The 22,137-nt window shown below is 34.0% G+C and overlaps 1 protein-coding gene across 1 annotated transcript; it reads left to right on the top strand.

The window, feature by feature from the left end:
• Positions 1–1,002: 1,002 nt before the first annotated feature.
• On the top strand, positions 1,003–17,506 carry RMND5A (required for meiotic nuclear division 5 homolog A). The gene is made up of 9 exons (XM_026679864.2): positions 1,003–1,292; positions 3,776–3,918; positions 6,938–7,072; positions 7,186–7,286; positions 9,285–9,451; positions 10,482–10,647; positions 12,645–12,747; positions 14,071–14,225; positions 15,799–17,506. The coding sequence occupies exons 1-9, from the start codon at positions 1,151–1,153 to the stop codon at positions 15,860–15,862; spliced, it is 1,176 nt and encodes a 391-aa protein (XP_026535649.1). The 5' UTR covers positions 1,003–1,150; the 3' UTR covers positions 15,863–17,506.
• Positions 17,507–22,137: the final 4,631 nt, after the last annotated feature.

Raw genomic sequence — 22,137 nt, 5'->3', positions numbered from 1 at the left:
TAAGTAGCAGCCATTACAAGCACTAACGCTTGACGGAAAAAGCAAAGATAACGTAACTAAATACAGTTAAGAAACGTGCAACAAGGAGGATGAGAAGCACATTATTTCCTGAATCCACGCTATGGGTCGATTATTTATTACTGGTTTTTTTTTTTTTTTTAAGGGGGGACGGGTTCCCAACAATAGCTCAGATCGACGAATCCACTATTTGAAGGTTCCATATACCCAGCTCGGGAAAACAAACATAGTCCCGCCGTGTGGCCTGGAGATAATAATCAGCTCGCGACGGAAGTTTAAACTAGAGAGAAAGACCTAAAAAAAATGGCTTCCGTTTTCGCAGGGGTTTGTTAGCGGCATCTCGGAAACGGATCCAACTCCCGTTAAAGAGCCTTACTGAGGGAAACCCCCTTTCTTGAAGAAACCCTTCGCAAATAGGCCGTCAGAACCTCGAGATTCTGTAGAAACAGCCGCTTCTTCAGGAGTCTCGGAGAGCCCTTTGGTCGCTCTCAAATCCTGCTTGAGCGAGATCAGGCTTAGCTGACTAAGCTGCTGCCTGACTTGAATGCGGAACAGCGGCGTGAAAAATAGACTAGGCATCTAGATAGACACAAGACCGTCACTTAATTTGAAATTAAATTTTTAAAAATGTAATTTAAAAAATCCAAAAGACACTTTCGGTGGGACCCCCCCTCCCGGTCATTTAACTGGTACTAGGACTAGTTTGACTTTGTTAGTCGCTGTTATTTATTTGCAGACCGGCAGCATTTCCAAGTATTTCATGAGCAAGATGACTTAGGGCGTGAGCGGGAGGCAATGAATATCTAAAAGTCCCGCAACGGTCGTGTTAGAGCTTCTTCAAGGGCGTTGGAAGAATCGTTCAGATCGTTTCCTATTTTTAATCGTAAACTCCCAGGTTCCCCTTGAAGGACCTCCAAGGCTGTTTATAGCGCTGCCTGTGACGCATCTCCAGTATTTAGCTGGTGGACCTCAGCTGTCTTCCGTGCTGCCTGCAAAAACAACAGCTCGCCAACTGGTTCGGTTAGCTCCTTCGTTCTCTTTCCGCGGAGGTCCTCCGTGGAGTGTCCTCTGGCCGAGCCGTACAGTCTTGCTTGGTCGGCGGGAGGACGAGCGGGCGACGGAGGGGAAGACAATGGACCAATGCGTGACGGTGGAGCGCGAGCTAGAGAAGGTGCTTCAGAAGTTCTCCGGCTACGGGCAGCTGTGCGAGCGGAGTTTAGAAGAGCTGATCCAGTACGTGGCAGGGCTGCGTCGCGAGATCCTCCAGAGCGAAAGTATGTGCTGCTGCTGCTCCCCTTTTCTTTTCAGAACAAGCGTTCCGAAGTGCTTTTCGTCCTGAGAGTTGTGCGGGTAGAAATTCGGCCGGTGAAGCTTGCCTTAAAAAGTCGGCTGTTTCCACAAACCGCACACCAGCGTTATCCACTACAATTGCCATTGAGCCTGTCCTCAGCAGGGGATTGTAACTAATCCCAGCTTTTTAATGAACGTGTCTATATTATGTATAAAGTGTTCATAAGACATTGGGGGTGGGGGTAGTAGTTATTAGAAGTACTCTTTGAAAAAGCTTGCCGACAATAAAGAAACCCTTATCACCAATGTTTCATAATTTTTCTTTATGGGGACTGCTGTTACAGAAATAGGATCAGGGCTTATTAGGCAAGATGGCAAATCCCTGTACAAGTCCTATTCTGGCTGTTTTGTTTTGTCCCAGTCGTCTTGTATGTATTACTGTGTTTCCTCATCTTCTCAAGCTTTATGAATGTGTCATCTCTTCCTTTAAATTTGCTTTCAGTCATGTGATCTGTGTTCAGTGTAACAATTCTGCCCATTTGTTTTTCATTTAGTTTGATCAGGTTCATTCTCAGAACATTCTGTATACAGATAAACCCTCTTTTGCTTTAAATTATATTTCCTTATAGTTGGCTATAATTTTGTACAAGATACCACTTTCAAGTCCACTTCAGTCTGCCCCTCCCAATGTTGGTTCTTTACTTTTCCATTAGTTAGAACTGTCTGAAATATGTTAGAAACATTAGTAGTAAAAGAATAAAGTTGTATCTTCCGTTTCTCCACACATACCCCAAAAAGCAGGAAAAAATACCAAAAATACATATGACTGATGATGTAAAATTAATTGGGCAGGATATGATTCGTATATTTTCTGACAAATTCAACATCCCTACACAAATTTTCCTGAAAGGCCATTTTGAGAATGAGGAAGATGGTAGTGGGATCAGGATTTATATATTCTTAACATTGTTGGTTAATAAATAGTAAAGTTTTTACTTCTTCAAGTGCATGACCTTTATACTGTCAGAGGGTTACTTGATATTTCTCACTAGCACAATTGGTCCAGGAGCACCTAATTGCTAATTAACAGGCCTATTCCATAAATCTATTGATGAGAGTAAATTTGGAACTTTAAGAAGGCTTTTTCCTTAGGTCACTAGTCCATTTAAAGAGACAGTATAGAGAAAGCAAAAGCCTAACTTGTGTATTTGTGGATATGAAGCATTGGCAGATAATGTTGAATACTTTGTGACAAAACAGACAGACACCTTATGTATTTGAGGTTATTGAACTAACTGACAAGCTAAACCAAAACTGCAAATGGTTAACTCTTAGAAAAAATATCTCTGGATTATAAGAACATATAAAGAAAACTAAAATAACATAATTTTTATTCTTCTAATAGCTGTTCTAATAAAACAAAGATGAACAGTTGTTTTCAGGATTGATCCATAGCACCCCATTCTAGTTGATAACTCTGATTAATGATTTGAAGTGAATTTAGGAAAAGTGAGGTCTGCTTAAAGGAGCTTGTTGTTTCTTAAGACCAAGATGTTGAATAGAGTCTTAACATAGTTTGTAAATAATTTGCAGTATTAATTATTAATATCAGAGGTAGACTGCACATACTGTAATGACCGGTTCGTGAAAAATATGAGTACACACGCACGCCAGAAGTGGTATTCAGCAGGTTCTGACCAGTTCTGGAGAACTGGTAGGGGAAATTTTGAGTAGTTCAGAGAACTGGCAAATACCACCTCTGACTGGCCCTGCCCCATCTATTCTCTGCTTCCCGAGTCCCAGCTGATTAGCTAGGTCTTTTTTTGTTGCCCTGCACAGGAGAACAGAGCTGGAAAGCAGATTAGTGGGGTGGGGAGGGAATGGGCTTTTGCAGTAACCTTCCCCTGCCATGCCCATCAAGCCACGCCCACAGAACCTGTAGTAAAAAATGTTGAATCCTACCACTGGCACACGCCCACTTTACATGCGTGTGGCTGCAAAAAGAAAGGGATTTCCTGCACGACAGCTGTGGTGGGTAGAGCAGATGAGGCGTGGAAAGCAGCTGGGCTATATGGGAGGGGTGAGCGAGCCAGATACAAAGGGTGAGATAGCACCATGGCGGGTGGATGGACCCAGCCATTGGTCGTAACTTCCGGTACGGGCGAGCTGGTCCGAACCAGCAGCAGCCCACCACTGGTTAATATACTTAATATATATTAGATATAGTACATTTAATAGTACATTTCAGATTATAGGTTTGACCTGATTTTTATCTGTAATAAGTAATTTCATCTGTAAACTTCAAAAGCTAACTACAATACTTCTGTAGCAATAAAATGTCTTTGTATTCATATACTGTAATACACTGTTCTATTGTATAGGTCTTTGAAATTAAGATATGGAGCCTGGGCTTTTGAGATAATTCTCATAATGCAATTAAATTTTAGTTTTTCTCTCTTCTATTTAGATCCAGATGAAGATCTATCAGGTACAATATCACTTGTTATGACCCAATGTTGTAAACGAATAAAGGACACAGTTCAAAAATTGGCTTCGGATCATAAGGATATCCACAGTAGTGTTTCTCGTGTTGGGAAAGCAATTGATAAGGTATTAGTATTAATTTTAAGCATCAATTTCAATTCAATTTTAATTTATTGCAGTCCTAAACCAGTACAGATAATAAAATAAAATTTAAGACAGAATTAAAAAATATTTTTAAAACAATTTAACATCTATAAGTGAGATACAGAATATAGAATTATAATATGAATACTAAAATTATATTAAACATAATAATGCATAAAATTACAACAAATAAAAGTGTATTAACAGTCACAAAGTGACATATAAAGTTTAAATGAATTAGAGTTACAAAAATGCATTTCAAGATATTCACCCATCAGAATTCAACAGATCTTCTGTGTTACTGCACAAAACCTAGGTATATGTGCTGTAACCAGGGGTACTTTGTCTATGAGCAACATCTGGGCATAGGCCAAATCTTGGCCATCAGGATTTGTACTAATCAAAGGTAGTATGAATCTGGTTCAGATGCCTCCATAGAAGAAGAAATGAAGAACGTAGAATATTTGTAGCTTAAGTTGAACCCTTGATGCTCTCTGAGCTTGATTGTTTTCTTGCAGATGGTTCATTACCCAACTAAGTGATATCATCAGTGCTAGAGTGAGTGAGGTTTGCTCTGCGTTTATATCTAAGTGGCTTGCCTGTTAGTGTTGGGGGGAATGTTCCTCGTAGTTCCTGGGTTAGACTTTGTCTTTATTTGTAGTTCCTCATTGCTTGATTGTTGATCTAGTTTTAAGGTTGGGGTTAATATCTGTTTATTTGAGTGTTGACTACTGCCAAGGAAGTGTTTTGATCTTTTAGCTTTTTGATTGTCCCTTTTGAATGGTATATAGATGTTTATCTCTATATGCCTGTTGATGGCTGATTAGTCTGAATGCCAAGCTTCTAGGAATTCTCTAACATTTTTTAACTTAGTTTGGTCTTGGATGCTTAGTCCCAATTGAAACTATAGTGGAAGTCTGTCCATGTATTGTGCAATTAAGGAGTTTTCATCATATTTTCTGACTGTTGGTTGATGTTTCTGGATGCTAGCCTTCCGCTTGTTTGTCCTATATGATGGCTGTTACAGTCCTTACACTGTATGCTATAAGTATAAATGATTCCTGTTTTTTTCTTTTGGTGCTACTGGGTCCTTTTATTTACTCAAGACGTTTTAAATTAATTTAGTTAGTTGTGTGTAAGGTTGATACCATGTAGTTGTAACTGTTGATTATTTCTGAAATGTTTTTGATGTATGGCAGTGTTATTTTTCCCAACAGCTTTTGTTGATTGTGTTGTAGTGGATTGAATGGTTAGGCACTTTTTTATAAGGTTATGTGGATATCCATTTCCCTTCCAATAATTTAATTCTTATATTTTAGGGTTTGATTGAAACTAATAAGAGTATTCAGCCACATATTAACAGTTAATAGATTAACACTTGTAATTATAAGATATGAGAACTATTCTATCAATGGTTAGAGAAAAAACATGAGAGCTAGATAAATGGATTAGTTAAGGACAATAGATATTTTTGTTGATAGAAATAAATAAGCTAAGATGAAAGATAAAGAGATAGTGATATAAAGTACAATGATATAATAAGATAAATCTAAAGAATAATACTATGTAATGAATATGATTGTAAACATTAACTGTATTACACAGAATATTTGTAATCAGATGACACATTGTCAAATGAAAAAAGCTATGTTTATAATAAAAAAATAAAAAATTTATGGAAAGAAAAAAAAAGAATATTCAGTCACAGCTCACACAATCTCTGCCCCTGGTCCAAATCTTCAAATAGTTTAGTTTTGTTTGTGTTTTATTTAATATTGTCAAAATGTAACAAGTTTTAACTAATTTCAAATGAAAAATTGAAGAGTGGAGATTATGCACAGATCTACTATAATTCATGCTCATCATGGTAAATGATTATTTGTCTGGGTGTGATATTTGAACATGGATGCAGTAGCTGGGCTGGTACTCTCCATATTGGCTCCTCCACACAATGGAATTGGCAACCCTACATAAGGTGCAACCATGCTTACTAATACAGTAAGCAATAGCTAACAATGTTTTGCCTCTCTTACTGCCATTGTTACTTTAGATGTTTCTTCTGCTACTTTATCTCCTCGATTTCCTGAATAAATCAAGGATAGCTATCCTTGATAACAGTCATGTTTGAGAGTAATTTCATCAAGAGCCCACCTTACCTTACATTGCCCGTGGCCAATAAGGATTGATTTTTATGAGTTTGCCTACTAAAGTTTTGGAAAACTCCTCAACTCATCTCTGGAATTATTGGATCCATAATGTGCTGGGGGCACACCAGTTGAATAATATAATCTCATTTGTGATCTGACCAAATCAGAGGAGTTGTAAAAATTCCTTCTATAACCAGATCACAAGACAGATGCTGTGAGATAAATCATCATCTTTTAACAACTCCATAATCCCTTGCAGGGTAGAGTTTGGGCAACTGAATGGAGCTAGAAGAATATTTTAATGGCTGAATGCTTTTCCTGTTGCCAGTGTGGAGTTTTGTTCAACAGATATGTTTTCAGTGTACCCAGAGAGAGAAATATCCGCCTCTACCTAGGATAAACTCACAGCTTCCTGATTGTGAGGTGAGAGTTCCACCTCTAGGCAACTGCCCACTCCTGCTGTGAGATATTTAGCACTAATATTTTCTTACCAGATTAAGTAAAAAAAGTACAAGGATCAAAAAAAATTATATAGGAGAGAAAATGAAAGATATTTGGAAGCAAGTTCAGTTGTATCCTGTGATGAAAACTAGTATTTCCTGATGCAGTTTGACCTCTTCCACAATGCCTTAAATTAAATGTGAATACAGGGGTTCTTCAACTCTTATATTTTTGGAGATAGAGAAAATGAGTTTGGAGTCTCTTCTGTCTGCAGTTTTAAAATATGGTTTGAATATAGAAGATACAATAGTTTAGTAATGGATGAAATAGTTTGAAAGTGCTGATATTGGCATTTGAATAAAACCAGAAAAATTTGTTTCTCCTAGACTTAATTATCCTTTTTTAATTCACAGAATTTTGACTCTGACATTAGCAGTGTTGGAATAGATGGATGTTGGCAGGCTGATAGCCAGAGGATTCTGAATGAAGTTATGGTTGAACATTTTTTCCGGCAAGGAATGTTAGATGTAGCTGAGGAGCTTTGTCAGGTAATTGCAGCCAGAATGTAGAGGCAAAATAAATTATTTAATAATCATAGATTATATTAATGTGAAAAATACTCTGATAACTAATAGATATGGACTATAACTTTCCCCCCCAGGAGTCTGGACTTTCTATAAACGAAAGTCAAAAGCAACCATTTGTGGAGCTGAACCGAATATTGGAAGCACTTAAAGTTAGAGTTTTGAGACCTGCATTGGAGTGAGTTATTCAGCTATTTGGAAACTCTTTAGATTAAAATCTAATAGATACTGAAATCTTTTCCTTTAATAAAGTTGTGTATGTTGGGGTTTGAGCTACATAAATGTGTACAAAATCTCATCTATCCTGCCTCAACTGAAAGACACAGCTTGAATAATTCTAATAAGTAGCAGGAGCTGTCTTTCTTTCGTTGAATATGGCATTTTCTGAGTAAATAATCAGTATCAGCCAAATAGTACAGTACACTCATGCAATATTAAGCTGAAGCCTGCAGTTAAGAACTGACTAACTAAAGATAAAATGACAGAATGCTTTTCCAAGTTGTGCTCTTTTTCCTATTCCGAGTGCCAAATATGGTTGCCTTTACTTCACAAATAACTGTATTTTCTAAGAAAACATTCTGACATTCCTTATGATATAGTAATTATTTAGCATCCCTATATTTCGTGTGCCCGAGACAGTAAAAAAAAAATCACTTGAGCAAATGTTTAGGAAAACATGAGAATTATCCAGCTTCCTTCTTTGTTTATTTGATATTATTAGAAATAGATTTGGAGCCTTGTAGGTTGTATTCCTACAGTATTATGTGCTACTCTCTGTTTTTTACAAGGCTCCTTGCTAACTTTAAGAATTCCAAGGATTTCTTAAATTCTACTATCAACTCTTCTGCTCTGGAATAGCAAGAATTGTGTAAATGTTGCTTAGAAATAAATAATAATTAGTATGGGCAGATAATTCATGTTCCTCTCACCCTTGGAGAAAGAGTTGCACTAGTTATTCTGCTTCTGAATTGCCAGTACAATTCTTCCATAGGGACAAGATGAAGCAATTCCCTGATCTCCAAACTTGTTTTTAATACATTCTCCAGATTTTCCTGGAGAGATGGTTTCAATATGCGTGGAAAAGAAATTTTTGTTTTGTTATTCTTAGGACTCCTTTTAGAAGATATCCTATAGGACAGGGGTTTCCAACCGTGGCAGCTTCAAGACTCTTGGACTTAAATTCCCAGAGTTCCTCAGCCAGCCTCAGCTTTGCTGGCTTAGGAACTGTGGGAGTTGAAGTCCACAAGTCTTAAAGTTGCCAAGGTTGGAGACCCCTGTCCTATAGAACTTCAGCAACTTTCATTTAAACTGGGATTATCAAATCACAACTGATCCTTGTTTTAATTACAGTTTTGGAATTGATGAGCAAGGTTATAATAAGATTAGGACAACAGAGTTTAATAGAAATTAAGGTCTCTGAAATTGATAATGATTACCATTCCAAATCTGTATTGGAACCAGTCCTGCAAGACTTCTCCATTTAAGCATTGTTCTAAATAACACAGTGTTTTTGGAAGTCTGCTGTAGAAGCTTCATGTTTACTTATTATACATTATCTGAGCTGAGATACTAATAGTTTATTATTGTGTAGTATTAATAAATGAAAGTGAAAAAAAGTTCTTTTAACAGCCTTGCAGACAAAACAGCTATTTGTTCAGAAAATATTTGTCAACTCCTTTGCTCATGTGGAGATTATCTTGGCACATTATGACCCAGTGGGGAAAATGTCAGCTTGCTGTTAATAAAATATCTCTATCTAGTTTCCTAGAGACCATTCATATTTGGCAGAGGACTGTAAGTAAGTAGTGTTTTTTTTTTTAACAAAACAAAGACATTTCCCTGGAACTCTGACCTGGCTTTAACTGGATGGCAGCTACCAGGAACTGTTAATCACAGTTTCCATGAAATGCTTTTTTAATTGCAAGCTACATTGCAAAATATTGGACATTAATTTTGAAATTGCATTTTACAGTCTAAATCCAAGATACTTACATTTGTAGAAAGCATTATTACTTGCTGCTTGCTGGAGGTATACTAGTGATATAAGAAATACAGTAAATAACATTATTTTAGTTTTTAGTGACCTCAGTCAAATGTCAAATAGGTAAACCATTATTCTAATTATTAATTTTCCTGCTTTGCTTTTCTTAAAATTAATTATCCCATTATTTCTTAGGTGGGCTGTTTCGAACAGAGAAATGCTTATGACACAGAATAGTTCCTTAGAGTTTAAGCTACATAGATTATATTTTATTAGTTTATTAATGGGTGGAACTGCAAATCAGAGAGAAGCATTGCAGTATGCAAAAAACTTTCAACCATTTGCTCTCAATCATCAAAAAGGTATGCAATATGAAATACTATATGCTAGATAACAACAGTATTTCAAGTTAAAAGCTGTATGTATTGAATTCTCTACAAATATTTTATTTCCCTAAATAGTTTTGCTGCCTGTTTACAGTTTTTTAAAATTTATTGATAAATATTAGTGCTTTTGTATAAAAACTTAGAGACAGAACACATCTAATTATAAAAGCTTAAGAGTGCTTTCTTCCAAGGATTTTGTTTGTTTGTTTCTGAATCTGAGAGCTGGTTTAGCCAACCAAAGGTTCAAACGGTAGTTTTACTGGCCTATTCATTTTTTCTTTGGAATAATTTTTTCTCACTGCCAATACTATAATACTATTTTTTTAATTCTTTCCCATTCTTGAAAATATTTTTGTTTTCCAGCAAAATGGGCTGCTCTTGATGAAACAAATGCAAAATCACACTTGTGCATCACTTAGGTTCATTTAAGAATTAAACAACTGTTCATATATATCACTAAATAGAACTGCTTGTTTTTTTATGTAACTAAAAACCTCTATACCCAGCATTTTTGAACAGCTCAGACCCTGTTTTTGAGAAATTTTGTTGCACTTGTTCACTTTCAGATTGTGCATCAGAACTGAAAAATAATGGTGTTAAAAAATAGAGTTTCTTGAAATGGTTTAATTATCTGCCCAATGTCTGGTACAGGTATAAGAGAAAATGGAGGTCAACAACATTTTATTTGGGCTACCTAGAGAGTTCTAAAGATACAAATCTTGATTGTAATTATAATTTTAAGTTACATAAAAACACATTTCTGTTTTTTCTTTCTAAAGTGCCATGTGGGAGAGATTAAAAAAATAACTTAAGAACTTTGCAAATTAAAAAGAATGTACCTCCAAAAATTCATTATCAATAATTGAAAGAATCAAATAATGAGATATTGCTGGTGAATTGTCCATTTTTACATGTTCAATATATATTAAAGTTTTTAGAATAAAAATAATATAATTGTATGTGTCCATAATAAAATAATTAAATTACATTTTTTAACCTTTTGCAGATATTCAAATTTTGATGGGAAGTCTTGTATACCTGAGGCAAGGAATTGAAAATTCTCCATATGTCCATTTACTAGATGCAACTCAATGGGCAGACATATGTGACATTTTTACAAGGGATGCTTGTGCATTATTGGGACTCTCAATTGAATCACCTCTTAGCGTCAGGTATGGCTTCTTTCATATTACATGCATTTTCAGGTTGTATTATCTACTTATTTCTCTTTTTAACAAAATTCTATAACACCCAATTCCAAATTTATTACCAAAAATAAAATCCAACCCTCTAGTTAAAACGACAAATTAGCATAAACAGCGTAAAAATCTTAAAGTCCTAACTAAAAAGTATCTATTTTGAACCCTTTCTAAATTGAATAAAAGGTAGGAAATTATATATATAAAAATTACAGAAGATATTAGAAACACCAATCAAGCAGAACACAGCAAACTCCAAGACCAATAAACACAGACCAAGACTCCCAACCAATCAGGATGAAGAAAAAACCATTCTGGCACAGCGTAGGCTAGCACCAAATTTAAAACAGAAACGGTTGTGAAAATCTGACTCACAGACGAACACTGTACAGAAGCCTGATGGTTATACTTTGATCTTTTATTTTCAATTTTGACTTAATTTTGGCCAATCATGAAAATGAAGTTGTATAGAATTTAAACCAGCTATGGGTCATTTTCCAAAGCTATTTCCATAAGATGCATTCTGTTTTTAAAATAAATTTGATTTTGCACTACATTTGAGTATTGTTGTTCTACCATGGTAACTTTATGCACAAATGATAGCATGAATGCATGATATTATTTTCATTCTACGTTAAATGTATCTGAAAAATAACCTTATTGTAAGATTCTTATAGTATTTGCCAATGCTGATAACATTCTTAATATAATTTAGAATATATTATTATATTTACTCAAAAAGAAAGTGATTATGAATGTAGGATTATTCTCACCAAAAAAGAAAAAGTACATTGAAAAAAAAGTACAGGTAGTCCTGGACTTACAACAGTTCATTTTGTGACTGTTCAAAGTTACAGTGGCACTGAAAAAAGTAAGCTATGGCCATTTTTCGCACTTACGACTGTTGTAGCATCCTCATGATCCTGGGATTTACATTTGGATGCTTGACAACTGACTCAGATTTTTTATGGTTGCAGTGTCCTGAGATCATGTGATCCTCCTTTTGCAACTTCTGACAAGCAAAGTCAATGGAGAAACCCGTTTCACTTAACAACTATGTTACTTAATTTAACAGCTGCAGTGATTTACTTAACAAATGTGGAAGAAAAATTGTACAATGGGGCAAAACTCACTTAACAAATTTTAACACATAAATTTTGGGCTCAATTGTAGTCATAAGTTGAGGACTACCTGTACACGCAGCTCTACTCTATTGTTATTAACTCAGAGTTTCCAAATCCACATGAAAATAAGCCTAAAGATTATCTTTCCCCAAGCAATAAATGCATGCATACCATATATTTGCTTTAATATTTATCAATCGCACTCCTGAAGCAGGAAAGAAATCAGATAGTGATGATAATAAAACAACCATAATAGAATTAAAATCATTTGTCTATAAACTAAGATACGTTATAAAATTCATCGAACCGTAACCATTTTATACCAATAATCGTCTCTCACACAGACTTTTTTCACATTGTACTCACAAAAATACATAAGCACAGATTTCCTTCCCTCCTTTTATAGAAATAAGCAAAAGTTTGGAAAAGAGATAAGAGGAAAGAATAGTTGTCCTAATAGAAGAAGGAAAAGGAGGGGAGGAAAACTGAATGGAACTGAGGTAAAGGAAAGAAATACCTGTACAGAAAAAAAGAAAGAAAAATAAAAAAGAATGTAAATTAATTACATTCATCCTGCAAACCACTTCTTTCAAGCAACTGCTAATCCTCAGCTTATTCTCAAACTCCTTAACACTAATGTCTGTATAACTTATTCTTCCATTCATTGTGTCAGCATCTTTCTCAGCAAATGTAAAATAATCCCCTCCTATCTCACACCCAATTCACGGCTAATAATGAAGGAGGGGGAGAGAAGAGAATCTTCTTTTGGGTAAATACATGCTTAGTAAATGTATTATTGTAAGGGAAGTTTCACAATATTAAACTTTAATATTTTGCTTTCTTCAGCTTTTCAGCAGGTTGTGTAGCATTGCCAGCTCTAATTAATATAAAGGCTGTGATAGAACAAAGACAATGCACTGGTGTTTGGAATCAGAAAGATGAATTACCAGTGAGTATTTTTTTGTATCCCAATAGATAATTTCTTACATGGAGTAGGAATTAATTCTATAATGTAAATATTTGGATTAGAATTTTGCACAAATCACATTGTAACTTGAATTTTATTTCTCTTAAGAATGCCCCCAAATCAGGATATTTTAGCAAAATATACTTTAGAATAATGAATGTTTTATTTTTTATTATGTAATGTGATCAATTTAATTTACAGGCAAGCAACATCTGTAGTTGTTTGATGACAGTGATAAATGGCTCTAACATATTGGTACAATTATACAATTATAAGAAACACACATGGGAGAAGATCACAGATCTTAGTCATTTAATAGGACCATATTGCTGGAACACCTTGTTAAAAAGACACCTCAATTAGTCATTTCATATTTATTTGTAAATAAATTACTTAAAGAAGTTCAGTGATTAAGAATTAAATGTTTTATAGCCCACAAATTCTGTCTGATATTTATTTTATCAATATTAAAATAAATGAAGGTATTTTGTTATTGTTTTGTCTAGATTTTGTTTTATTTTTTAGCACTATTAATAAGTCTTGTGAATGCCAGTGTAGTGTATAGTTAAAGACTCCAGGCTGAAATAAGGAGACTATGAGTTCTAGTCCTACATGGCAAACTTTGTCCCAAAACTATAACCAATAAAAAAGATTTGCACTTATTCATGTAGTCATCAGGAATTAAGTCTGATTCAAAAGGGCACATGTACACATAAAAGTACACCAGACTGCTAGTGGCGTTCTCTCATCCTAAATTGTAAGTAATAGTTTAAATTTTTCATGATTTTAAATAATAGAGGAAAGATGAAAAGAGGAATCCAGGTAAACCAAGTAGATATGTGGAGTTGCTTCCACTGCTAAATTAAGTCATGGTAGTCTCTGCATGGTAGTCTCTATTTACAGCCATTGTCATCTGTTGAGGTGTTGGGTTGAAGAAGTGAGATGATAGAAAGTCAAAGAGTCTTTCCTTATAATAATCTCGGAAAGAGACAACTAATACAATCATTGCCTTTTTTCAAGCATCCTCACTCTACATTACTTGGAAAATGCCATTTTGTGGCAAGGAGAAAACAAGGAATCCTATCCATGTCCATCATCATGAGGCGTTTAACTTTCCTATGAATTGCCTGAGACACCTGTGGGAAGTGAAAAGCAGTTGAGGCATTTCCAATCAATTATGATCCTTTCCAATCAGTTATGATGCTTTCCAATCAGTTATGATGCTTTCCAATCAATATGCCTGGAGTAATATAATATAAATCATTGATCTAAAACAGTTAGTGACTGCATCTTTGTTTTGTACAGATTGAAGTGGACCTTGGCAAAAAGTGCTGGTATCATTCAATATTTGCTTGCCCCATCCTTCGTCAACAAACAACAGATAACAACCCGCCCATGAAGCTGGTTTGTGGTCATATTATATCAAGAGATGCTCTGAATAAAATGTTCAATGGCAGCAAGTAAGTCAAAACTCAATTCACAGAGAAAATTGAATTAGTTTTAATTTAACATATATTTGGAAATGAGTGTGAATTATAGCAAATATTGGCAAGAAAACAAAAAGTAAAATCTTTTGAAACCATCTATTAGCATGTCAGAAGATTGAGTAGCTATTTGATTTTATAGGAACTTGTCTAGTGTTCTCTAAACATTTGATATTTTAAATCAATCTTCCCCAATCTAGTCTCCTCCTTCATATTAATTATAGCATCTGATACCGTATTGCTCTGATACTGTACAGCTAACATTTCAACATCTGAAGGATTCCTAGTTGGAAATATGTTCCAAGTGACATGTAATAGAGTACAAAGTATCCAAGTGAATTATGATTTCTGTCCTTAGATGTAGGGAGAACGTTTGACACAGAGCAAACATTGGCTTCTAACCAGAAGTAGAATTGCATGCAGCACATTCTCAGAGTGCAAAGAAGCAGTAAATAAAATCATTTTTCTTTTACTTCTTGGAGGGATTCAGCCATCTAGATATTCTTTACCAAGTAGTTGGCTTGGTAGTATAAATGACAAGGATAGAATAGCAACTGTGATAAATGAAGAGAGAGATGGAGGCTCTTCTTTGGACTCCTGTTTCTTTTTTTAGTCACATCTTCTTTATGTTGTGGTGCAGAAAAGGTAGCAGAAGTGTTCTTTTTTTTTAAGTTGAGATTTTTGAAAAAGTTTATTTCCCTTTAAGGAATCAGACCATTTGCCCATTGAGCCTAGTATCCTCTATATTGACTAGGACAGATAAATAATATAACAGGGTACATTATGTTTTATAAGCTCTTAATCTCACCTCCACATCCTTCTTTCACATAATGGGTTAAATGGCTTTCTCGTCACTGCAGCAGAAAAATGAAAGCAAAATCATTTTTTAAATTACTTTGATAATTTCTATAGCATAATTGTTTTCACAGAAGACTTGAGAGCGATTTAGTCTTTCATTACTTACAATAAGAGAGACTAGTAGTATTGTGAAACTGATTTAAAAGGAAAATAACTTCTCCCTCCAAAAAAATCGGGAGCCCAAAGTTTAAAAATCTAAAGATGATAGCTTGTATTTGAAATGGTCCAGGAAATGTATTTAGTGAAGCTGTTGTACCAATAGGTCTCACACGATTCTGACAGTTGATTCTAATCAATATTTTAGTGCTGCTTTTTGGCCAGAAGATCTACTTATCCAAGTTTCACTTTGTCATTTTTTTACAGCAATCCTAAATTCATCATCCTGCCTAATTATTGGTTTGGGTATAAGGTTTTCCATCTACTTAAGAGATCTCCTTAAAATCTCTTAAATAGGCATGGTAAAAGTTGTTTTTGATGATTTTCTCCTTTTCCAGTTTTAACTTTGATTTTATATTGTAAATCTTGGTCTCTAGTTGTTCTTTGACTTTTTGTTTCAATATTGTTGAATTACGAACCAAATATTGAAGTGAGATAAAAAATGTCAAATATTAATTATTTAAATGTGTTATCTTCAAATGTGGCTGTTTGCATGCCATTTTGCGGCTAACTTTAATATTTTTTTTATTCTTAGATTAAAATGTCCTTATTGTCCTATGGAGCAGAGTCCTGGGGATGCCAAACAGATATTCTTCTGAGAACACAAAAGATTATATGTGTGTGATCTGGAACACTAAAATAGGCAAATGTTCCATTGTATGCTGTACATACGAAGGAGACTTCTTTTGAGTCTGATGCTCCAGAAATTTTTGCCAACATTTATTGCAGATGTACAGTTTGGAAAAGCTCCAGATGTAATATCTGTTATAGGGCTTTTACTGTAATCTTGGTCATCATATCTGATCAAGATATTACACCAGCAGTCATTCAATGCAGATTTTTTTTGTACTTAATTCTATGGTGACTTTGCTTTATAAAGTAGAAACCAGTCACCATATAATTCTAATATTTGTCCTGCTGTTATCATTCTGATTGATTATTGTCACCATAAAGAATGTGAAGGAATTTTTTTCATTAGCATGTAAATAATTAAGAGAAGATTTCAGGAAAAAAGTTTAAAAATTGAATATCGGATATACTTGTATTCCTCTTATTATTTTTCCAAGTCAGAACTCTGACAATTTTCAGAGAGTTTTTTCCCCTCCTGTTGGAACATTTCCCCCACTTTTAAATGCTACCTAAATTCTATCTAAATGTGCTTATATATAAATTGCATAATATTTGTATAAGCATAACAGATTTCCAATCATTTCTGATTTAGAAAAATAGCAAGTGAATAACGTTTCCTACCCTTGGATGTAGGAAACATAAATTTGTTTCAATTGTTTTCATAACCAAGAGTTCTTTGGGTAGCTAAAAGTATTCAATATCACAGAGTTGTAGAATGGAAAAATTTTCCTGGTAATACTTGTTCTTCAGGGTTTGTTTTTTTTAGTTATACTGTAATTTTAATTTAATTTGATTTCAAGATCAGTGTCTTGTTGCTGTACAGTTTACTAGACATGATTGTTACATTATTTATAGTTATCAGAACCAAATAAATACACTGTTGCTAATGTTCATTGTTAAGAAGGGGAATAAAAGGTGTTTTACTAGTCTTTTTATCCCTGGATTGGATCTCCATCTTAGAAATAAATATATCTTCAGTTGTTAAGAGCGTTGTGCCAGTGTCCATGTCCCCTTTAATATCATGATAATATCATTTTATTCTTAAATTTATTATACTGGTGACAAAGCAAATATCTAGATTAGAAACTTTAAACTGGATTTGATTACCATTCTCCCTACCTGGTGAATATTGAGTATCATAGTCAGGAAGAAGAAACTAGTAGATTCTAATATTCAAAGTCTTGCCAATTTGCAGTGGCCTGGATTCTCTGGGAAAAGCTAGGATAGGTAAAGGATTATGCATTTGTACTATAAATATTATCCAAAGTGAATATGTACTTATAAATTTGATGTGCATTATAGCAAATGTGTGCATTCATTGCACTCTCCTACAATAAAGCAGAGGAGCTATTTGATATTTATTGCTACCAAGATTCCATCTTTCAATGACTGGATACTAAAATAATTAAATCTACTGGCCCAGCGTGTTACACAGAAAAATGTTCACAAAGGTTTTACATGTTCTGATAATTGGTCATAATCCCAAAGAATATACCAATGCAACCTGACACTATTGTTCAAATAGAAAAAAAAGAAGTAAAACTGTACACTGTATTCTGAGTTACTTCTATAACATGCTTCTATAGAAATTTAATAAAGATAATGAGAAACAAGTAAAAGTGTTTTCTGTTCAGGTTCAAATCTCAGTGAATTTGCTTTTATCGTAATAAGAGAACTGCACTTGTGTGAGTCAAATATATTCTACTCAGTGACATAAGAAAAAATTGAAAATGTAGCAGTGTAATACACAACTATATTCAAGTCCCAAAGGTGCTTTTTTCAAAGAGGCAACTGGACTTTTTGGTTTTGTTTGAAGATGTTTTGCTTCTCATCCAAGAAGCTTATTCAGCTCTGTCTGGATGGTGGGAAATGGAGTGGGGAAAAAACACAAAGTCCAGTTGCCTCTTGAAAAAAGCACCTTTGAGACAACCATGACCTGGATTTACCAAGAATCTCCAAAGAAACTCTACTCAAGGGGAACATTTATAATGTAAGGATATTTGCAGATGTCATGTATGTGGCCCATCAATTTCAATGAGTATTGGGGTTTTGTAAATGTTTGATAGAAAACTTTTTTTACTCCAAGAAACTATGCTAGTTTGCCTATTTTATATGTAAGGATTGATATCTTTATACTAAAATATAAGGACTGATATCATTTTAGTGGACTCCAAAACAAAAGTGGAGTTTATCCTTCCTAAGATCACTGGGGAATATATTAGTTCGTAGCTATTTTATTCTGGGAGAGATGGCTGCATTGTTTTTAAACCCAGAGATTGGAGTTTTACCCCATCAGTTGTATGATGGAATGCCATGGTAAATATGAACTATGATGTTCTACACTTTTTTTTAGAATTTAGAGTTATGTGTGAATTATTGTTGAGCTTTTTCATTAATCTTACAGTTTTGTTTTTCTTGAAAACAATACACTATAAACAGATATAGTTTATTTTAGCAAACATTTCCCAATTATTTGATTCAAAGCACAGGCCATCTTGCCCTTGAGATCTTCATTGATATGACTGACGTGACGAAACACCTGTCACTCTGGGGAGTGATAATAAAAATAATACCTACAAACATGTTTTGTGGTTATAACATGTTTGTGAGTTGTGTGCTAGATCAGTATTTCTCAACCTCAGCAAGTTATATGGACTTCAATTTCCAGAATTATGCAGTAGTATGTTGGTTGGGGAATTCTGGTAGTTGATGTCCATACATCTTAAAGTTGTTGAGAAACACTGCTAGATTATCATTTTGCAAATATATATATATTCTTTTTCAGTACACACAAGCTAAGGCTCAGTTTTGATAGCTTTCTGCTGATACAAAAAAGATACAATGCACACTTGAATGCATGAATGGGGATGGTCAATTGGTAGAACTCTGCTGGGCTTATTATGCTGACAATGTATTATGTTACATGGTTACTGTAATGAGTATAAAATGTTTGCTAAATGTATTTTGCTTTATTTTATTGCCTCAATAAAATTTCTATGAAAACAACAGTAGATGCTTGGAACTGATAGCATCTGACTTGGAAAGTCCTTATATTTTAGGTATCAAACAATTTCATGTGAACTATTGAAGTTGATTAGCAAAATGAGCTTTCAATATGAAAATTGTCCTGATACCTTGTTTCTGTGTGCGTGCCTACTTTTCATTTCTGGCTTGTTCTTTCAGGTAATTAAGTATACAAATAATCAGATTCTTTTTTCTTCTACATGTACCTACTTTTATAGATTCTTTCCACACTATTTAGTCTGGAATTACTTTGCTTTTTTCACTTTTTGAGAGTATTATCTAAACCAGTGTTTTTCAACCTGGCCAACTTTAAGGTATGTGGACTTTGGCATGCTGGCTGGGGAATTCTGAGAGTTGAAGTCTACATATCTTAAACTTGCCAAGTTTGAGAAACATTGATTTAAACTATATTCTCATCCAGTAATGTATATCCTTCATTTACCTTGCGGTTCTGGTGTTTTATTTATTTGTTTTTGAAGTTTTTTGGTAGATTACAAAAAAATTATTTGTTGGAATAATCACTGCAGGATGGCAGTGGCAATGACAATATGAGCTTCTTGTCAATCAAGCTAATCTGTAAGAGCTCATATCCTTTCAAAAAAAATTCATTCTATTGTTTTATAATTAGTGATTTAACTTTTTGATTCTATTGTTCATGGAATGGCATAGTGTTATAATATTAAAATTAATAAAATAGACTTTTATAACATCAACATTTCATAATGTTAATTTAAAAGTAGTATTTAACAACATTTTTTAAAAAAAACTTTCACTAATGAATAGGTTTTTCTGTTGGTTTCCAAAATAAGTTTCCATATCACATGTAGGAATAAATATTCAACTAATATATATAATATATATATGGCAGAATCTCATCTGTCATCATCAGGCTTGTGTATTGTGCCTGACTCACAGATGAACACAATACACAAGCCTGATGATGGCAGATGAGATTCTGCCGGAATGTCGCTACTTTAAAAGCATAACTATAATGACGTGGGAAAATACCTGAACAAAGCTGAATACATACATACATACATACATACATACATTGCACAAATAGCAAGAATGGTATGTTTCTCCTCCAGTTACTTGCAACTTTTATTGCAATGGATGCCATTCCCAAAAGATGGCAGTCATTTGTGATGGAGAGCATAACCACAGCAATCTTTCCCTTTATGATTTGGAACTTCATGTTATGCTAAAGAAATGATCATTTCAAAGCCTTCCACATACAGAATTTCTCATTTTACTGTTGCTATTACCAGAATTGGCAATTTCAACCATAACAACAAAGTACAAAAGAAAGTAAAAAAATGACTAGCCTCTTTGATTATCGCCATTTTTAAAGAATTTTCCCCTCACACATATTTGTTACTTGGTGACAAACAAGATAATTGAGCTCAGTCTATATTGATTTCTTGGATTTAAACACATAACTCAGCTACCTTTGTTTCTTCCTTGCCTTTCAGTTTAAGTGACTTAAATGTTTATTTTCAGATTAATTAGAATATGTTTTCTGTCGGTTATAAATCTTTCCAGATAATTCTTAAATAAATGGTTTGCTGTTATAGTTTTCCAGCTTGATGTAGTATAGCTCAGCCTCAATGATCCAGAGAGTGATTTTGGTGGGAGTAGGAGCTCCTGGTAGGATCATTTCCTGTAAGGGTGAAAGGATTTTTTAAGATATGGGAAAGTAAATACTTTAATAACTGTATGGCATTCATTATAATAATGACTATTGCCCTGCTAAGCACCATTTGAATGTTTTACTTAGTTTATTTGAATTTTTTACTTTAACTATGGATCAGATAGTTGTGGCTAGAAATTATAATCAAATATTAAATCCTCTGTTAGACTATTCTAGCTAAATCTATCTCTTGTAAAGTCCTACAGGCATATGTGTTGGAATTTAATTTGGTAGTTTAAGATGTTATAATTGCTTCCCAGTTAGAATGTACAACAGGTTTGCTCCTGCCTTATTTTTTTATTATCTTTATTTTTATTCGGATAGAGAAATGAAATATCAGCCTTATTGTAATAGGCAGCCATGCTTCAGTAACACTATTATTACAAGAAAAAAAAAACTTGCTTTTCTTTAAAAAAAAAAAGTTGTTTGAATACATTAATATTGAAAGATTGAGTTTGTGTAAAAAGATGAAACAAAAATTTTATGATTTTAAAAAAATAAACGTGAAATTAAAGGTTCTTTTACTGTACTTCATGGAAAAAAATAAATCTATACAAGAATATTTGGAAACAAGTTAATATGCAAGATAACCTACACCAGAATTTCTTTTTTGTCTGCTAAATTGGAACTTAGGTTCCTTTATGCATTTGATACAGAATTCTCATTAATTGCACAAACATATTCGAACAAGGGGAAAGTCCTGGTAAATTATTGGCCTCTTACTTGAAACTGCAATAACAAATGAATATTTATGTTATTAAGAATGCTTACAGCAATGTATGTTATAGCTTTGATACAATAAATAAACATGTTTATTTTATAATAAAAGTTAGCAAGGAAGATTAAAAAAAAAAGTAATATAACTCTTCCAAATATTATTTGTGGCTAACCTGTTTATTTGGTTGCATCTTACTTTTAAATCAATACAAACAGAAGGAGCTCGCAATCTTGATTACTATTTTATTGATTGGCATAAGCATATACCAATTTTCCCCCTCACCTGATTATGTCTGGAAGTTTCTAAAGATCCTTTTTTGTATATATTTTTTTCTAACATCCTTTAAATACCATGATTTAACTCTGAGTATGAACCCTGATAAAAGTTCAGCTGATTGTGCCAGGAGTTATCTGATTTTCTTGTTAAATATCGATGTAACATTTCAACAGTCTCAAGTTCATGCATTGTAAATGATGCCACCTTCAGTGGTCTATCCGAGGGGTCTTCAACCTTGGCAACTTTAAGACTTGTGGACTTCAACTCCCAGAATTCTGAGAGTTGAAGTCCACAAGTCTTAAAGTTGCCAAGGTTGGAGACCCCTGGTCTATCCTGTGCCATTTTCTTTTGTAATGTAGAACAAAGTCACCCATAGCTTGTACTCTCAACAGGTAATATAATTGTTCATTCAGAAAACTGGGATTGATGATAGTTTCACTGGATGTGGAAAAGGCTGGTAATTGGTGTAGTTCCAATTTTAGAACAAGTTTTGGCCAGATGCAAAAAAAAATTATATTACCTGGATTACAATGGAT

This window comes from Notechis scutatus, chromosome Z, assembly GCF_049901735.1.
Source record: "Notechis scutatus isolate UNSWTSFEM ecotype Mainland chromosome Z, rNotScu1.2, whole genome shotgun sequence".
NCBI lineage: Eukaryota > Metazoa > Chordata > Lepidosauria > Squamata > Elapidae > Notechis > Notechis scutatus.
This window is presented reverse-complemented; position numbering and strand designations above follow the sequence as displayed.

Bases quoted from the DNA above. Each gene is read 5' to 3' on its own strand.
- RMND5A (XM_026679864.2), top strand. From the start codon at position 1,151: ATGGACCAATGCGTGACGGTGGAGCGCGAGCTAGAGAAGGTGCTTCAG. The intron at 1,293-3,775 runs GTATGTGCTGCT...TCTTCTATTTAG, and splicing joins CGAGATCCTCCAGAGCGAAA to ATCCAGATGAAGATCTATCA. The intron at 10,648-12,644 runs GTATGGCTTCTT...TGCTTTCTTCAG, and splicing joins GAATCACCTCTTAGCGTCAG to CTTTTCAGCAGGTTGTGTAG.